The sequence below is a fragment of the Candida jiufengensis genome, assembly GCF_024610255.1.
Source record: "Candida jiufengensis strain CBS 10846 chromosome Unknown scaffold1, whole genome shotgun sequence".
Classification (NCBI taxonomy): domain Eukaryota; kingdom Fungi; phylum Ascomycota; class Pichiomycetes; order Serinales; family Debaryomycetaceae; genus Lodderomyces; species Lodderomyces jiufengensis.
This window is the reverse complement of record NW_026261562.1, coordinates 1,744,230-1,763,705: the sequence shown is the minus strand read 5'-3', so window position 1 is coordinate 1,763,705 and position 19,476 is coordinate 1,744,230. Positions and strand designations below refer to the sequence as shown.

The 19,476-nt window shown below is 26.2% G+C and overlaps 8 protein-coding genes across 8 annotated transcripts; 5 read left to right on the top strand and 3 right to left on the bottom strand. All coding sequences in view use genetic code 12, as the record gives it.

Moving 5' to 3' along the window:
- Window positions 1–7,227: 7,227 nt before the first annotated feature.
- On the top strand, window positions 7,228–7,737 carry KGF54_004527 (uncharacterized protein; the record flags this gene model as incomplete). The annotated part of the gene is made up of 1 exon (XM_051765235.1): window positions 7,228–7,737. One exon carries the CDS (start codon window positions 7,228–7,230, stop codon window positions 7,735–7,737), a length of 510 nt encoding a protein of 169 aa, XP_051618569.1.
- Window positions 7,738–10,064: 2,327 nt separating this feature from the next.
- On the top strand, window positions 10,065–10,409 carry KGF54_004526 (mitochondrial 54S ribosomal protein mL60; the record flags this gene model as incomplete). Its single annotated transcript, XM_051765234.1, has 1 exon — window positions 10,065–10,409. The coding sequence occupies one exon, from the start codon at window positions 10,065–10,067 to the stop codon at window positions 10,407–10,409; it is 345 nt and encodes a 114-aa protein (XP_051618568.1).
- A 76-nt stretch (window positions 10,410–10,485) lies between these two features.
- On the bottom strand, window positions 10,486–11,292 carry KGF54_004525 (kinetochore-associated Ndc80 complex subunit; the record flags this gene model as incomplete). Its single annotated transcript, XM_051765233.1, has 1 exon — window positions 10,486–11,292. One exon carries the CDS (start codon window positions 11,290–11,292, stop codon window positions 10,486–10,488), a length of 807 nt encoding a protein of 268 aa, XP_051618567.1.
- A 180-nt stretch (window positions 11,293–11,472) lies between these two features.
- Window positions 11,473–11,850, top strand: KGF54_004524 (uncharacterized protein; the record flags this gene model as incomplete). Its single annotated transcript, XM_051765232.1, has 1 exon — window positions 11,473–11,850. One exon carries the CDS (start codon window positions 11,473–11,475, stop codon window positions 11,848–11,850), a length of 378 nt encoding a protein of 125 aa, XP_051618566.1.
- Window positions 11,851–12,115: 265 nt separating this feature from the next.
- HSK3 (Hsk3p) lies at window positions 12,116–12,412 on the bottom strand (the record flags this gene model as incomplete). The annotated part of the gene is made up of 1 exon (XM_051765231.1): window positions 12,116–12,412. One exon carries the CDS (start codon window positions 12,410–12,412, stop codon window positions 12,116–12,118), a length of 297 nt encoding a protein of 98 aa, XP_051618565.1.
- A 443-nt stretch (window positions 12,413–12,855) lies between these two features.
- Window positions 12,856–15,024, top strand: HAP42 (Hap42p; the record flags this gene model as incomplete). Its single annotated transcript, XM_051765230.1, has 1 exon — window positions 12,856–15,024. The coding sequence occupies one exon, from the start codon at window positions 12,856–12,858 to the stop codon at window positions 15,022–15,024; it is 2,169 nt and encodes a 722-aa protein (XP_051618564.1).
- Window positions 15,025–15,222: 198 nt separating this feature from the next.
- KGF54_004521 (succinate dehydrogenase cytochrome b subunit SDH3) lies at window positions 15,223–15,813 on the bottom strand (the record flags this gene model as incomplete). Its single annotated transcript, XM_051765229.1, has 1 exon — window positions 15,223–15,813. The coding sequence occupies one exon, from the start codon at window positions 15,811–15,813 to the stop codon at window positions 15,223–15,225; it is 591 nt and encodes a 196-aa protein (XP_051618563.1).
- Window positions 15,814–16,936: 1,123 nt separating this feature from the next.
- Window positions 16,937–19,471, top strand: KGF54_004520 (uncharacterized protein; the record flags this gene model as incomplete). Its single annotated transcript, XM_051765228.1, has 1 exon — window positions 16,937–19,471. One exon carries the CDS (start codon window positions 16,937–16,939, stop codon window positions 19,469–19,471), a length of 2,535 nt encoding a protein of 844 aa, XP_051618562.1.
- Window positions 19,472–19,476: the final 5 nt, after the last annotated feature.

The window sequence follows — 19,476 nt, the reverse complement described above, 5'->3', positions numbered from 1 at the left end:
ATCAACACCAAAAGAAACAAACCATATACCTAACTTTGCATTTCTATGGCATCCCAACTATTCCAATTTATTGTAAATCATTACAACGAATTTTTAAATTTCACATATGGAATAACTTATTCAAAAAAGACAAAGTCATTTATTTTCGATCAGACAATGCACCTGAACTACCCACTGTACAAAGAATCTTAACATTCGAAATAAAATATGGTCCAAAAATTTCCATTTTTCTCGCTGAGAAAGTAAATGAACTCGAAATTTAATGTAGTTTGAATATAAAATTTGACGTATTCTGTTTTCATTTGAAAAAATTAACTCAAGAAATAAAATTTCCTAACTCTGTGCGGCTGATTTTGCGAGTTCTCATATTCACGTTGCCCCTAAGAAAGATCAGTATCTACAACATTAATATATTAAAGATACATTCATACAATTATACATTAAATCCATATAAAGTTCTGAAAAACAAGAATTTTTCAATTCCAAATGCTAATCAAGAAATAATAATTGATAAATTCATCTAAATCATTACAAAAGGCTTTCTATCTGGATACCTTTTTAGAAATCCTAGGTTTTTCATAGGTGACGGCTCTCTACTTTCAAACAAAAAAGTAAACATGGGACGCTTTTCATGAGGTGTACATAAATATTATCATAACATTGATGATATTGAGATATGTTTCCCCATCCTTGAGTTGAAGAAATGAATACTCTATCAAATTTCAATGTTACACTATATTTAAAACAGTAAGTAAAATTATAACTCTTCGAAATGAAAAACCGAATTGAACAAACCGAACCTTTTGAAAAATGTCATATGGAGATTTCGTTCTAGAACACGAATTGTTGAGGGAGTTGAAACCATGACATTAGGAATGCAATCTTCAACATTGATACAAAAGATGGAAGACAAGCCGTGTAATGGCTATGTCATACACATCTTTCATAAATTCCAAATTATTAATAAATGTAAGTTTTATTGTAGGTTTCTCACAAGACTCACAAATGCATTTTTAATCTGAAAACAACAGTGTCAAAATTATTTTTAATGATGGACAAAGTCTGTAAATTGAACATTTTTTGATCTAGTAATTAGTTGACGTATTAAGGATAATAAAGTTTTGAGAAAATACATTTATGTTGTCTAATATTTAACTGTATAAGATTGTATTCAACAAATCGTAGATTAAAATGAAATCAACATCTGAAAATGTAAGTTCAAAACAAATTCTCCCAAAAACATCTTATATCATAACTAATTTTGATTGATTAAAATCCTTTGCAAGTGATAAAGGATATCAAAATAAGAAACAATTCAAATTTTCTATTCTTAAACAACGTAATTTGGATTAAACCCAAAAGTATTTGGCATTGACTGCAGTGACACCGAAAAAAAAGCTATAATGACTCTAAAGATGTATTTAATTTGGTGAGCTTTTTTTTTTTTTGTCTATTGAACCAGAGCTCAATTTTCTTGAAACTACCTATTCGGGGTGCGGCTTTGACTTTGCCCAATTTTTTATGAAATCCTGTTAACAGAAAGTACTATACAATTTGAATGAGGTTTGCCTAGAGGCTTTCTACTCCTATTTTCCTTAAACAATCGCTATAGTTTGCGTCCTATTCAGAGATACATCATTTATAATACATTATACAGAATGAGATATGGGAAATAAAGAGTAAAATTTTTTCTACATCCTAAACTTATCATACATCATACAATAATACATATATATTAGCGAGCTAAACCAAACGCCTGGCATTAATGAAAGATATCTCTAACCTTTTAATTCCGTTAACTGATCTAATAAATAACCAACCAAAAAATCCAGAAATTGAACACACTGATGAATAAAAAGCTGCTTTCAATCAATTAAAAGAATGGTGGTCAATTTGCCGAAGTTATTTTTACCAATACATGGGAAAAAGAAGGTGCTCATTGTGGAAACATCCAACAAAGCTGTAGGTGGTTGCTTTTATGAGGAAAGGCCCAACTTTTGCAACATTTGTAGTAATAAAATGGAGTCGTACCTGATTTCAGAAATTAGGCAGCTTCTCCTTCAAGCCTTATCAAGTCTCATTCGTGAAGATGACTTATTATTGTAACTAAATTTGTAATTCTTGTTTAAAAAAGAAAAACAATTAAAGAAACAATCAGCTATCAGATAATCACTAATAAATTAATCTTGAGCCTTATAAAGTTTACACACCAAGTTTCCCCAATTTGGTTTGAAAAACTATCAAAGACTTCTAGATAATCATTCACATGAAATTCAAACTTGCCCGCAAAACCTGCATTCAGGAAATCGAGTTAATCGATAAGTTGAGCAAATATTCAGGTATATCATTCGAATTTTTTCACCTTTAAATAATTTAATACAAAAAAGTTGAAAAAATCTTGTTCGTAACCAGTAATGTGAGTAATCCTTACCTCAAAGTTGATTTAAAGGATCAACACCAAAAGAAACAAACCATATACCTAACCTCTCATTTCTATGACATCCTAACTATCCCAATTTATTAGTGGATTGTTAAATATCACATATGGAATCACCTTTTCAAAACAAACAAAATAAGCATTTTTCGATCAGATAACGCGCCAGAATTGCCAAACAAAGAACTTAGTATTCGAATTGTCAATTTAGAAAGAAAATTTATTTCAAGAATTTTGAACCTTTTCGTTGAAAAAAGATGAAATGTCGTAGCAACTGAACATGAGACTTTGAGCTTTTGAAGCAAAATACTGAACGAAAATTTATCTTTCTTTAGATACATAACTTCAAAAGACAAACTACCTCTTGAATAAATTAGTTAGGGTTTCTTTCTATTTCTCTACAATTATAAAGCCCAGTTTCAATATATTGTTGTTGGTAATTAGATTTGACAAAAAAGAATAGTTCACTACGTAAGTACGGATGTTGTCTTATAGCTTTTCCATATTTTTTGTAAAATCAATAGCTGTGATCAAAAAATTACACAGCGTAACAGTGTTTGTGTTCGGCTAAGCTATTCAAAGTATTATTAAGTCTTATTTCTTTTGTATAGCCTACTAGAGATGTTGCATCAAGTTACTTTAAAGACAACTATTTAATGTTGTAAAATTTGCCTTGTTTTTAGACAAAAAAAATACTTTCATATCTCCTATATATTTTAATTCATTAAGCCTTGTTGTCAATAACTCCTTTCGAGTAGCTTAATTGTAACAGGGTAGGTCAAATCAAATTGAAACTAAGTTTTTATCACTTCCCCAGCTTATAATAATGAACCCTTCAAAAATTATATTTTGCAACCGGATATATAACAGAGAAAAAACAGACAAAAAATTATTTCAATCAAACGTTTCAAATTAATTTTTTAACTAATTAATCATCAGTGAAAAATTTTTCAAAGGCAAGAATTTGTGAATTACTTGATTTTGATAAGTAGATTCAATAGTTTAAACTACACAAAGGTTCCTTAAATTTGTCTTGAAAAATTTTTCATATTATTTCGTATTATCTGAAAATAACCCCGCATATTTTGAAGCTAAACGTACACGGAACAAAAGAATCTCGTGATTCATATTAGTCTAGACTTTTGAATATTTCAGCATTATTGTTTTAATCAGAAATGTTTACTAGGTGTACTTGTTCAGTTTGATACATGAATTATATATCAAATCAACGAAAGGGTTCAGTACATTTATTATATTTCAGAAATCAGTATACTGAAATTATAATATTTTTCAACGAATGCCGTGTCGTAAAAAAAATAATAAGATCGAAAGAAATTTTTTAAAGTTTACGTAAACGCATAATCACTTAAATTAACTCTATAAATAAAAAAAAAATATCCTCGAGGAAAAGTCGCAGACTGTAAATTTTATATACAGATAAGAGTTGACGAATCAGTACATGGTAACACTTTAATGTAATTAAATGTAGTCCTAGTGATAAATCGTGATTTGACAAATTAAGTATTAACTTAATCTGGCTAATTAAATAATAGAAGAAATTGGAATGAACTGGAAATAAAATTTTTTCTTATAGGTTTTTTTTTGATAGTTTTTTTTTTTTTTTTTTTATTATTAATTTTGACAGATTTTAATTTATGCGCTTCTAGATTTGTCTATTTTTTTATCTTTTTGATCAGTTTAAGTGATTATATGCTTAGATTGAAAATGGGATCTATCTGAATAATGTTACAGTATTCAAATACTTTACCAGTGTCATGAAAGAGTTATCCACGGAATTAATTATTGCAGAGCCCAAATGTTCAGAGTTTTGAGGCTATCGTGAGAATTTGGATTTTCATCAAGACAACAATTCGTCCTTTATTTGTCGGAACAAGCGAATTAAATTATATCCCCAATTTTGATATGTTTTGAAGCCCTTTACTTTGCGTAGGATATATAATTAAGCAAAATTATTAGTTAAAGCAAACACTAGATTGAGATCCTTTTCACTTCCAATCTTCTCCACGAAATCCGAGTGGATATTAATAACTCATTTTTACACAAAATGAAACTTATTTTCTTCTTCGATATTCAAGTACATAGCCAATAAACAGCTCACTTCTTGGCTCTTGTAATTGAAGAGCAATGTAACGTTAAATTCGACTTGATTGAACAGATCTTACCAATATTAGTTTGAGCCCAGAATTGAAAACTTCTCATAAGATGAGATAGAAAAATTTATTGTCAATTAGCCGACTCAGTTGAGAATGTAACATGAATTGGTAAGTATCTTATTAAGATCGCTTATTGAGTCTCGGCTCAATCATATACATTTCTTGATTGGATCTGGACAACTCATCGTACTTATAGTTCCGGTAATCATTTTTCAAGTATCATGTAACCACTTTGGTAGCTATTTAAAGAGACATTTTGAATTGAAACAAAATTTAAGGATAGTTTATTAAGTCAAGAAATCTAGACTAGAATCGAATGTTTAAATGATCAACATTAACATCAGTGGTTTATTAATTTTAAGGCATTTTTTATTTAATATCCCTTGATTCTTAAGTTCACTCCTATAACCACGAGTATCGGTACATGTTCTTTATTTACTCCTATAACCACAATGTAAGTACTCAAATCCAACAAAGATTACTAGGATTTAAAAAGAAAGTAAAGTTTTTTAGGCTTTTTTACTAATTAGGAATTAAAATCTATTTTTAACTTTAGTATTTTTTTATTTATTTTTTTTGTAAATTTGCGTTCTATTTTTGTCGTAAAATTTAATTCGGATTTGTTCAAGTCGAGTACAACGTGTGCATTGGTTAGGAAATTAGGTTTGAGTTCAAGGATCGATTTAAATTCATTCACGTTCCTTAGTCGGCCATAGCCTACGCTTTTAAAATTTAAGATTTACAACTATAATTCTTACCCCTTGAGCTATTTTCAACCAATTAATAAACATAAACTAAAAGTTTAAAAAGAAATGTAGACCAATATTGATTCTCTCTTATGAGCCATGCTTTTCTTTTTTCACTTTAGATTTGAAGAATTATCGAATAGGATTTTGAGTTCAAGGGTGAAAGTGAATTAAAAACAAGGAGCTCATTTTTTGGGTTAAAAACCATTTTAACGGATTGATCAATTGTCAATAGATCTAGAAGTGCGTTAATTTGACCGTTTCGTCGTAGTCAATAAGGAGTTCTGTCAGATATTAATATGATACCACTAAACAAAGTAGCAGAATGAAAGAAATAATTTTATTTGTTACCAATGCTTAATTTACCATATTCAGTAAAGTAAACAAACAATTTTAATGAATAATAATTAACTTCAAGATTATTTAGAAATAATAAGAATCGATTAGAATTGAAAAGACATAAACAGAAAAACTGATTTGAAACTTTTATAATATTTGATGAAAAACGTTTTTTAATTTAATAAATGCGGTCAACGACATTCAATTTTACTATACGAAAACTATTAATTTATTACTCTTCAGGTAATCTAAATAATTAATTTATACGTTTATCAATAATTCAAATCTGGAGATAGAATGAATTATAATAATTTGATGTGAAAATTTTTCATAGTTACCTCGAACATAGTAGGAGATGGTAGTAAATTTACCACAAAGTATCCGTGAAAAAAAAAGATACAGTATGAATTTACAACTCCGAAAAATATATCGAGAACAAAAACTATAAATAAATATGACATAAGCTATGGCAAGTATACAAAATTTACATTCTTTTACATCACAGCTAGTATATCCCACGATTTCAAGGTATTTTAAAAGGAAAGTATTAAGTTTTTCTCTACGCTGGAATGGAAGGAATATCTTTTACTTAGTATTTTAATAATTTTAGATTTGCTTGCTACACACAAAATAGTGAAAATTTTTTATTAAATGAAATTGACCTCGTTTCAGATTTTAATTTTAAATTTTTAGATTTTTTATTTTTTTTTCTTAATTTTAATTTAATAAAAATTATACTAGTTACGACATTTGAAATAAATATAACTATTTTAATTCTATATTTATCACTGATTAATAATAATAATAAAGCTGTCAATTGATAACTTATATAATATGTCTACTAGAACATTCAATTATTAATCAATTGAATCAATAAATAATAATAGATTATTAATCAACAAATGTAAAAACATGTAAAGGAATTAAAGGATTTAATAATATTTATTATATGAGTAATAATAAAAATATTAAAATAGTGGTGGTGTCATACTTAAGAACTAAAATAAAATACTAAAAAAATAAATAAAAAAAAATAAAATAAAAAATAAAAAAAAAGACTCACACAATTTACACAAAGACAAAAAAAATAAGACTTTTAATTATTTTAATACAAACAAGCCATAGTTTAAATTTAATATTATTCAGTCATACATTTTTTTTTATGACTACTAATACAAATTAAATAAAATTATATAAAAGTAAATTAAAATATCTTTAAAATTTTTCAATTTCTTAATTCTACTTTTTTCATAAATCAATCAAACTTATAACTTTATAACTTTATATATTAATTACTATTAATTTAGTTAATTTATATATACATTCATTAACACTACTACTACTACTACTTACTTCACAAGTTAAATTTTAATAGACTACTAATACTTTTTTAAATTTATTACATATAAAAAAAAACACGTTTATATTGGAAAACACGTTCTTTTTTAAAACACTTATTTTACAACAACAACAACAATTTATAGCATTTACAACTCAATCAAACTTATAAATAAAACACAACACATTAATAATCATGTCAGACTTTGCATTTAATAATTATTGTATACAATGCGATCAATTATGTCCCACAAATTCAGTATATTGTTCAGAAAATTGTAAAAATAAAGAAATTCAATCATCAATTCAAGAATTGAAAAAACAAAGAGATTTATCATATTCATCAAATCCTTACAATAAATATCAACACAATCATACTCATAGTTCAGTATCATCAGAATCTTCAACTTCATCAAATAGTTCAACTGAATTAGTATCACCTTTATTAACTCCTGCTTTATATTTACAACAACAACAACAATTATTTAACAATTCCCAATTATCAATATCATCTCCCTTACTATTATCACAATCTGATGAATTAACTGAAGAATCTGATTTAAATTATTTTGATTTAAATTATTCAATAAATTCAAATATAAATTATACTACAACAAATACAAAAACATCATCAAATAATAATAATAATGAAGAATTAATTAATTCTACTTCACATAATTATAGAAAATGGTTAACTGCTTTATAACAATCTACCATATAAATTAATTTTTTTTTAATTAATTAGTTCACAAGTTTGATTTTTTATATTTGGGTTTTATTCAGGTTTATAATTTTTTTTTAATTGGGTCAAAGGGGTTTTTACAAAAAAACTAAACAAAAAACATTCATACATCAAAAAGACAAAAAAATCTTTTACAATTTAATATTAAACAACAGTTATTTCAATAACATTAAGAATGTTGCTTACACTTACTTTTTTTTTTTTTTCAAATTTTTTTTAATATAAAAAACATGAAGAAGACAATTTTAAAATTATATTTTAACGGTAATGGTTCTTCTTTTATTTTTTTTATTACTATATAATTTTTAAATAAATATACATATTATTTTATTATTATAATTGAATAATATATTGTTCTTTCACTCTAACTCTAATAGCTGGTTAATAATTATTCAAATTTATTATTAGAGAATTGCAACTAAAATTCGTAATTATAGTTCGCTTAATCACATACAATAATGCAAATAAATTAATAAATTTCCGTATGCGCAATTCATCCAGATCGATCAAATCATGCCAGAAAAAAATAAAAGAAAAGCTAAAAAAAAAAAAGAAAATAAAAAAGGAGATGTAGTAAATTAATATGTCAACTCAAAAGTCGTGGTGGGGTTACTTTTTATTATTTCAAATTTTCTTGTTAAACATAAATCATGCTGTACAATTTTAATAAATAATAATCCTAATTAGTCAAATAGAAAAGCATCCCAAATAAGATCCAGCACAAAATACAGATCTATATCTTTTACAAGATCCTAATTTACAACTGAAAATTTTTTTTTTTCATTCAAGTACCACATGGTTTTATGGTTGCAAAAAAGTTGCAAAATTTTTTTTATCGCGTCATTTTTTTGTGTGATTAGAAAAATTTTCAAGATTGTTAGGAAATTAAAGTACGAAAAATGAAAAAGATCTTTTTTAACCCACGATGTTAAAGTACAACGTTTTTTTTTTTAATTTATTTCAAACTTTAAAGTTTTTGTCAATTACAATGATTTTCTTGATCTGGGTTTATTCATAACCTTTTGGATTTATTGGATATAGCTTTTAGACTATAACAGTTATCAAGAGAAGAAAGAAGTGAAAATTTCATTTGCATTCAAGGAAATTTGATATGTTGATAAAACCGTTCAAACACACAAACACAATACTGGATTTCGGAATACCATATTTCCTATCGCTCTTCCACACAAATGAATGTCCTCACTTTCCTTCTTTTTTACTCCATCTTCTCTTTGTTTTTTTTTTATTTTTTATGCATTTCTCCGAATAAAGTTTTTTTTTTTTCTTCTATGCAATATTACTTAACTTTAAATTTCATGACGTATTTTCTTTTTTAACGATCCGAATTTGACAACATTATAAATATTTTCATGAATTTTGTTCTTAATTTGGATTAATTGCTATAACTGGACCAATTTTACTTTCAAATGGTAATTGAAATTTCAATTAAATGAGTTACGCGTCTTAATTTTGCTTTAAGTTGTCATTTAATTCAATTGATGTCATTTTTCTTAACTATAGTGATTGAAAAGTCTCAATATACTAAAAGCTATAAATTTGTCGTTTTTTTGAGTAAGTATCACGTAAATGTTTACGATATAACCCCACAATTTAATTTGCTTCTCTGTTCATCGATGTAGCCATGATATAGTCATTGGGTTTTTCCCTAAACAAATGAAATTCGTCATGTGAACTTATCACCTCAAATAGATTCAATCTATAAATATCTTGAGGGTTTAAGCGGCTTTTTCAAGAGAACTCTTCACGTTATAGACTACCAATGCAAATGTTGCAATCATAATGGATCCATTGACTTAACTCAGTAGTAAACATTTTCAATACCTTCAGTAGTAGACATTTTCAATACCTCTAATTTTATATCTACTCTAGCTCGTTTGTCAAATAGAAAAGAAATGGGGGGTTCAAGTTATAATCGGTCTCCTTCTTTTTATTTGCCAAAATGAAATACTACTTGTAACAACTCGTGATGGCTTAGATAATAAGGCTGCCGGTCAAATAACTATGCTATATAATGCTCTATGCGTAATGAACATGATCAAATAGCTTGATAAAAGTAGGGTATACATTGTTACTTCGCAATAATTCGTAGCTACATTTACTAGGTCGAGAAATGTGTTTGCTCGTACTGGAAAAAGCATTAGCCCAATTTGGTAGCATAAACTTTTCAAAATTGATATCGAAAATTTTTTTATGTGTAGTAGAGATATAGAAATAAATATTAACAACCAAATTTATAAAAACTATATCACATACACACATAACTAAAAATAATGCTTCCATCATTAGTAAGGACTGGAGGTTACGTCTGGAAATTCACCCCACACATCACATCAACCCAAAGAGCAAATCTAAAAAAGAGAATGTTACAAGTTGATGAAAATATACAACAAATATATCAAGGATTAATTAAAACAAATAAAATTGAAACACAAGGTAAAAAAACTGGATATGAAAAAATAGATCATTTAAAATTTGAATTTCCTAAATTCAATCAAATGTCAAGTAGAGATAAATATACTACATTTAGTAGACATTCAAGAGATTATAGAAAACCTATACATAGAGTTCCAAAATGGACAAAATTATCATTTAGAGAAAATCCAAAACATTTTTAAATAGTTGGAGATTTGAAGAAAGGATCTGTATATATATTTTACGTATTTTAATGACTAAGAAACGAAATTAATTAAATTAATCGATTTTATCCCATATGAAATTTGAAATAAATTCTTCAGTATACCTTGCTTCTAAAGCTAATGCAGTAACTGTATCATCTTTACCGCTTATAATCATGAAATCTTCAGGTTCATCTAAATAATTATCAGGATTTTGAGAATTAAAATCTTGATTGTTTTCATTATCTCCTGTAATCTTTTTAGCACTTTCTAGATTCATACCTAAATTTTTGTATAAATTAATTAATAAAATGGTCAAATCTTGTTCTAGCAATTCGTTGTTATTTAGATTTAAGTTTCCTTGAAAATTGTTAATACTATCTTTTATATTTTCATTAATTTGTTGTATCTCGTTGTTTAATTTTAATTCATTTGAATTCAAAATATTTATTGAACTAGTTAGGTCTTGTAACTCCTTAATTATTTTAACTTTATAATTTTCCATTTCTATTGATTTTGATTTGATTAATTGAAAAATATTCTCGGATTTATTTGGAGTGGTGGTTGGTTTAATTGATGATGTATATGTTTGAATTAGTTCATAATTTATATCGTTTAATTTATTTAACATCTGTATTGATTTTTGCTTTAGATCTATTTCATTCTTTAGGTTGGTTATTGTTTCATTTGTTTTTGATATTTCATTTGTATTGGTTATATTTTGATTATTTATTATTGATTGTATTTGTTCAATAGCTAAAAATTCATCACCTGAGTTTAATTGGTCTATTAATTGTTGTAGTATATTTATTGGATCTACTGATAAATCATCATTGTTATGTGAGGGTATATCTGGTTGATCATTATGTAGTACACTTGTCATTGTATAATTATATGATATGTAAGTTCAACTGAACATGAGATTATAAAGATTAAGAATTGTTTGTTTACATTTATCATTTGTACACAAAAATTAAATTATTTCATTCAATATTTTGATTCTCACTTTCACAAAAAATTATCATCAGTTTTAGAAACATTAACAAAAGTTGGCAACCAAAATATGAGTTACAACAAAAAGGATAAAAAAGGATATTCAGACGTAGAATTACCAACAAATCCAAATTTACCATCATGGATAATAACTCCTAAAGAAGAAAAAGCAATATTTGAAAGATGGAGAAAAAAAACATTTGCAAAATGTGATGATTTAATTAAAAAATATATTGAATGTTCAAATGCATTCAAAAATCCAATTGAAGCCATTGAAAAATGTTCTGCAATAAATCAAAAATCTTTAAAATGTGTTGAACAATATCAAACTCAAGAATGCTTAGATCAAGAAAGAGATATTTATATAAAAGAAAAAATTATGAAGAAAAAAATATATAGAGCTAAATTAAAAGAATTAGAACAAGAGAAATTAGGGAAGGAAATATGAAAATAGAAAGGTTATTTAAGGTTGGGATTGATGATGTTATGTATATTAAATGATTCATGTAAATAATATAATACAAAATAATGATCAAGTAATTACAACCCAGAGCTCCAATGAATCTCTTGACTCCATCAGCTTAAGTCGAAACAGTGTAAAACTTTTGCTGCCCTATTGAACCTATTGTTGAGACAATTTGGGTAATATAGTATGTCATAACACTCAACTTATGTGATTTTCTAAATTTGAACTCTCATGATATATTATCAATTTATTCACCATTTGTAGTATTTAAATTCATTGCATCTTCTTCTTCAAATACTTTCCTACTAGCCATAAATAAACTAGCATGTATTTTACCCAATAATTCAATATTTTTATATTGATCACAAGATGTAGTTAATAAATCATTAAAATCAGATAAATTTGCTTGTAATTGAGCAATTTGAGAATTTAAATGACTTAATTGTCTATTTGTTATTGCTGATGTTGATGATTGAATTGATGATGATTGGTTTAAGGAAGTTGTTGTTCTTCTTGGTGATGAACTTTTGTTTGAAGTTGCCATTTATGCTTCTATGTTTAAATTATTATAAGTTTGTTTATAGTTCTTTTCGTTTAGTAAATAAATTGTATGATTAAGAATGAATTTACACAAAAAGGGTTAAGATTAAAATTTTTATAATTAATCGAATTTTAATTTAATCATTTAATTATTTTCATATACAAAAGAACAAGTACAACCAACCACACAGACACTCCAAAATACAGAAAATACCTTGATCTCGAAAGAACAAACTATTCTATCATTTTTAACCACTTTAAAATTGCCATAACTATTCAAAACAAAGCTAATTAAAAAAAAACTTAAATATTCAATTCCCCCATATTTTCCAGTTCATTGGCAAACTTTTGAGACAACAATAAAAAATCATAATTTTCAACTACAAAAATTCAAGATAAGATTCATTAGATGGACTCGGTATATCTCATATAACAAAATCCCACAAAATGAGTAATAACAGAAACAATCAACAACAACAACAACAGCCGAAAGTTGCAACGCAGATTAAAACAGAACCTGGAAATAACTCAAAATTGCAACAACCACCAAAATCACAGTCTCAGACTCCAATTTCAACACCAATTTCTATACAAAATAAGAATCCAGCAGCCACGATGTCAAAACCGAATTTTATACAACGAACATCAATTCCACCGAATACTCAAACCACTCAACAACCTAATAATTTACAATCAAAATTAGTTCAACCACAACCAAAATCAATGCAATACAACCAAACAACAGCAACAACAACAATATCAAAACCAAAATTAAAACCTCAGCAACAACAAATACGGCAACAACAACCAATAGCCCCAAAGTATACAAAAATTCAACCAGCAATTGCACCAAAACCAGTTTCAATAATGCCTTCAACAAGTAAATTTAATCCTATTCCTAATGGTAAAATTTTATTACCTTTGAAAACTTCTTTTACAAATGATTCAAATGGTGGGTTAAATACTTCTAAGAAATGGGTACTTCCACCGAGACCAAGACCTGGGAGAAAACCAACTGGTAATGAATGTGAAAAAATTACAAAAACTCAAATTAATAATAATACTATTAATAATAATATTAATAATAACAATAATAGTAATATGATTAAAAGAAAACCAAAATTAGCCAGAGAAATGTCGAATCCAGCTAATTTGAATCAAACACAGGGAAACACAGCTACAATTAATGGAAATAATACTCAAAATTTGCAACAACCTATGGTCAAATTGAATGAGCAAATGAAATCTATACCACCTACTCAAATTAAACAAGAGAATAATGTTATGAAACAATCAATTGCAAATCCTGCCAATTCAGTTAGCCCAGCACAAAATCATCCAAAAGTTGATAAAAAACCAATACCATTACCAGTCATGAAAACAGAACCACAGACAACTGTGAAAAAAGAGCAACTACAGCAACCTATTCCACAACATATATCTAAACCTGCTCCACTTCCCACTACTACAACTACAACTCCAATACTAAAACAATCAAAATCACCAACTGCAGCTCCACCACCACCACCACCAATAAAATCAAATGATCCAAATTTACATATGATGGAATTAAAAATGTCATATTTATCAAAATTGAAAGAACAAGAAATTATAAGAAATTATATTGAAGTATTGAAAAATCAAATAAAAGAATTAAGTTTTGTACAAAATGGAGTAATTACATTTGATGCTTTAAAAAACAATGTTAAATTAAATAATTTCAACAATAATAATACTCAAACAAAAAAATTAATAACTTTAAGTAATACAAAACCAGATCAATTAGATTCAATTAATAATTTAAATGATTTAAATAAATTTTTAAATTATTTAAGTAAATCATCAGATATTATTAAAAGTGTTAAGAAACAACAATCGAGTATAACAACGTCTGAATCATTAAATAATCAAATTAATAATTATGTTGAATTAAGAAATAAATTTAAAATGTTAAATAATTCAAATGATCAACACACAAAATATTCCAAGAGAACATTGAATAAAAAAGATGATGGAACAATAACTCCAAAAACAATTGGACCAACAACTTCATCATTTACACCAGATTTATTACGACCATTAAAAGCATCAAATTTATTTAATGATCCAACATTAGATTTAATGGATATTGAATTACAAACTGCAACAATTGAAGAATCACCAACATCATCATCAGATTTAATGAAACCAATTGATAGTCCTGATAAAATTAATCAAACAACAATTGATTTAGTTGATCAACAATCAATTTCAAATAAATATATTATAAACCCAAATATTGAAGATATTGATTTTTTTGTTGATGAACATGATTTTTTAAATAAATTAGTATTAGAGGATAAAATAAAAGAAGAAATGGAATTAGGTAAAGTTGAAATATATAATAAGAATGATAATGATTATAACAATAATATTACAAATAATGATTTTAAGAATAATAATAATAATGGTAATGGTAATGATTCACCTATGTCAAATTCAAATGATGCTAGAAATCCAATTGTTGTTAATGATATAATTATGAAAAAAAAATTAAAATTTAATTGTGGATTTTGTACTAATGATACTCCATGTTTATGCTTTGATTCAGATATAGAAATTGCTGGGTTACGATAAAAAATGAAATGATATAAAAAAATTAAAGTTAATGAAAAATATACAAAAGTTTTATGACGTATTTTGAGAAAGAATTATTGTAGAGTTCAACTATTATAACTAACTCTCTTCTAATTTTAATTCAATATTCCATAAATAAAAATTATCCTTATTCATTATTTCATCTATTTACTAACTAATTAATTAAATAATATAATTTTAAATAAATGTTAAATAAGTACCAATTAAAGCAGTTACAGCTAAAACAGCATAACCAGTTCTATAAACTCCCTTTAAAGTTAATTCTTTACCAAAATCCCATAAAATATGTCTTATACCATTAGCACCATGATAAACAAATGGGAAAGCACCAATAGCTTTTATACTATATTGTAAAAAAATAGGTAAACTTGCAAAAGCAGAAACTAAAGTATTTGTATCAAATGGAATATTTAATATTGAAGTAGCAGCAAATGTACAAGTTAATGTATAAAACATTCCAGCTAATGCAATACCAGTAATTCTATGAAAACTTGACATAATCCAAGTTAATTGAGGTTGATAAATTTGTAAATGTGGTGAAGTTGGTCTATTTTTTCTTTGTGCTACTAATACATCTTGTTCTTGATCATGAGTTGTTGATACTGTTGGAATTGATGAAGAAAATCTTTTATTATTTAATAATATTGATGTAATTGATCTTGAATTTTTTAATATTTGTATTGATGATGATGATTTTGTTATTGAATAAGAATTTTTTGTAATTAAATTTATTGATTGTTTATTTAATAAACCAATACGTGAAATCATTTTGAGTTATTGTAGTGTTTGGAATAGATATATATGTATATAATGACTGAGTATTGATTAAAATAATGATTATGAAGCTGATCTATTTAAAGAATTGATCGATTATAAAATTTAAATTTTTTTCCCGGGGAAGTTATTTAGACAAAATAATTTAAAATTAAACCAATAGAATAAATTTAATTTTTAATACTAAGAATTAAAAGAGTATGTAAATTGGTAGCTACAACGGTACTTCCCTTAATTAAGTTTATAAGAATCAATCGTAAAAAAATTTAACTGGTAGCATTAGAAAAAAAAAGTTTGAATTTGATAGCTTATAAAAGATTGTAATAATAATTTACTGTCAAATTAAATCTATTGTCGTGGTAGAATGGGATTGTCGTTCTTCCAAGATTATCATTAGTCTCTGTAGAATCAAGTTTTCGTTTTAAGACTCTAAGTTGTTGTTTCGTTGCAAACGGATTTGTCGTTATAGGGTCAAAAATTTCGTACGTTTTGTTTATTAGTAAAATAAAGAGTAAAAGTGCGACTGAAATTTGTAGGTCGAAACAACAGATCAAACTATGCTTTAGGCGACAAAAAAATTCTAGAAAAGCGACAATTGAAACAAAATGAGAACTTTTTTTAAAACGATAAATCAATTCTACACAAAACAACAATTTTGTTTTCACTGTAAATTAATTATCTTTTTGTTCCGATAACAATTATTATTGAAGTTTAGTGTAAATTATAGTTAAGGTCTTATTTGTCTTAATATCATATGTTTCAATTAAAGTTATATTTATACGTATATAGTTATTACATACATTTACTTACTTACTTTTCAACCTTAATAACTTGAAAAAACATTTTTTTCAAACAGGGATTATAATTCAAATATTAGTTTTATCATATGATAAAACTAATTAAAATAATCTTTATCATCTATTTCTATTTGGTAACATTAATTTTTTATTCTATTTAAAGATTTCTTTTTTTATTATTTTTATTAACACTAACACTAATATTATTATTAGATATTATTATAACATCAGTTTAAGAAAACAAGTTAAATTTATTTTCAAAAATTACTACAACCATATTTTTCTATCTTTCTCATTTATATTTAATCAATAACTAAAGTATGATACAGACATCAACGTCTGTCCAGAAAAATATTAATATAAAAGATTATAATACTACTAATAATAATAATAATAAGAATAACGAAAGTAACATCAGTAATAATAATGATAAAAATGATAAAACGGGACAACAATCACATTACGAACAATATGATAAAGATATAATAATAAATAATAAAAGTAATAATACCAATCTTAATTCACATTCATCACTTGAAAATAATAATATGAATTCTCAAATTGAAGAATTACCTCAAAATATAAGCAATAACAATAATAATGATAGTAATGAAAATGACACCAACACTAACATCAACGCTAACACCATCACTAACGCCAACACTAACACTAAGAATGATATTAACACAAATTCCAATAATAAAATCAACAATGATAACACAGTAGAAGAATTAAATGGATCACAACAACAACAACCACCACCACCACAGCAACAACAACAATTACCATCACCAACTTCATCTCATCATAGTAATAATAGCAAAAATTCCGAAAATCCAAATAATGATGAACAATCTGGTTCATTTAATAATAAATCTTCTGATATAATGTTTGCAAAAAAGGATTTAAGTAAATCAAGAACTCAATCTTATCAATCAGTATTATCAATAGCATCATTAAAATCATTAAAACAACAACATATGTTAACAACAACTACACCAGTAAATCCTACATTAAATAGGAACAATAGTGCAACAAATAATCCTCAATTATTAAGAAGTAATTCATCTATGAATAATTTTAAAAATTTTCAATCATTTATACAAGCTCCAGTTTTATCAAGTATAACTAATCAAAAACTGATGGAAGATTTACAAATTGGTCAACAATTACCATTTAATGATAAACCAGATACTAAAAAAAGAAGAAATACAAATAAAACGTCAAGTACAACAAGTACAGAGGAAGATAATAATGATAATAATGATGATGATGAAGAAACATTATTACAACAAAAGAATTTAACTTTGAATGCATTAAAAAAATTAAGTTTATCACCAAGACCTGTAACTAATCCTGATGATTTAGTAATTTCCAAGATTGAAGAACAAAATGCAAGAAGAAAATCTAAAACTCAAGAACCTTATCAACCAGCGGAAGTAGATTTATCATCATTTGCAAGTCTTACAAGACAACCTAAAACAACTCCAAAAATTCCATCACCAGTAAATCAAACTCCAACTACTAATTTAATTAATTCACAAATAAATAGAAAACAATCATTACCAAGATTACCAGAAGGAGAATTAATAGACCCAATAACTCATAATAATAATAATAATAATACATCATCTTCATCTTCCACATCATCATCACAAAATATAAATCAATATCATCAAGATTTAAAACAACAACAATTGGACTCTTTTAATCGTCAACAAGATATAAAACCTCAAAGAGATCAATTTAGGCAACCTTTTCAATCAAATAATAATTTACCAACAAATTCTCAAGCAAGAATACCAGTAATGCCACCACAAGATATAAATACTAAAAGAAAACCACTGAATCCAGGTTTGCAAGCAGTTCAAAGTCTACCTCACATGCAACAATCTCACTTACAACAACAAAATATTCCACAACCAATAAATTCACAACAACAACAATATCAACCACATCAAAATCATCAACACCACCACCAGAATCAGCCATATCAACAAAACGAACAAAATCAAAATCAAAGGTCCAATAAACATTTACAGCAAATTAAAGGGTTAAGAAATCCAATGTATGTTCCAGCAGTATTGAGAATGACACAAAGTGGGAGTTATTATTTATCAAATAGATCAGGATCAAATTCTCCAGACTTCTTATCGTCTTCCCCAGAATATGAAGCTCATTTACAAGCATTTGGTCATCAAAGAAACATAGATTCATCAACAGCATCCATAAAATCAACAGATTCAACAATATCACAAGATTCAACTAATTCCCCCAAATTTACATCCCTCAATAGATTTATAAGTTCAAGAAATTTCGATATATCAAAAGCTCCACCAACAAGAAAACATTGGATAAAAGATGAAACAGTTTTGAAATGTAGTATACCAACATGTACAAAAGTTTTCAATTTTTTTGAAAGAAGACATCATTGTAGAAAATGTGGTGGTATATTTTGTAAAGAACATACTTCACATTCATTATACATTAATCATATGGCACAATTTACTACAGGTGGTAGAGGTACATTATCAAAAGTTTGTGATAATTGTATTGCTGAATATAATGAATTTATACAAAAGGAATTTGGAGTTCATATAAATCCAAAGTCGCCTTCAGCTATTGAATTAAATCATAATGCAAACATAATAAATAATAATATTCCTCATCATTTCCCACATCATAAGAATCAACAAATACGACAACTGTTTAAGGAACTTGATAAAGCTAATAATCAACAAAAACCTAATAAGTCAAATATAATAAATGGATCAAATCAACAAAATAATAGTAATAATCGTAGTGAACAATTGGTGGGAAGTGTACCTGCAAATTGGAGCTGGAGTTCATTTTAAATTGT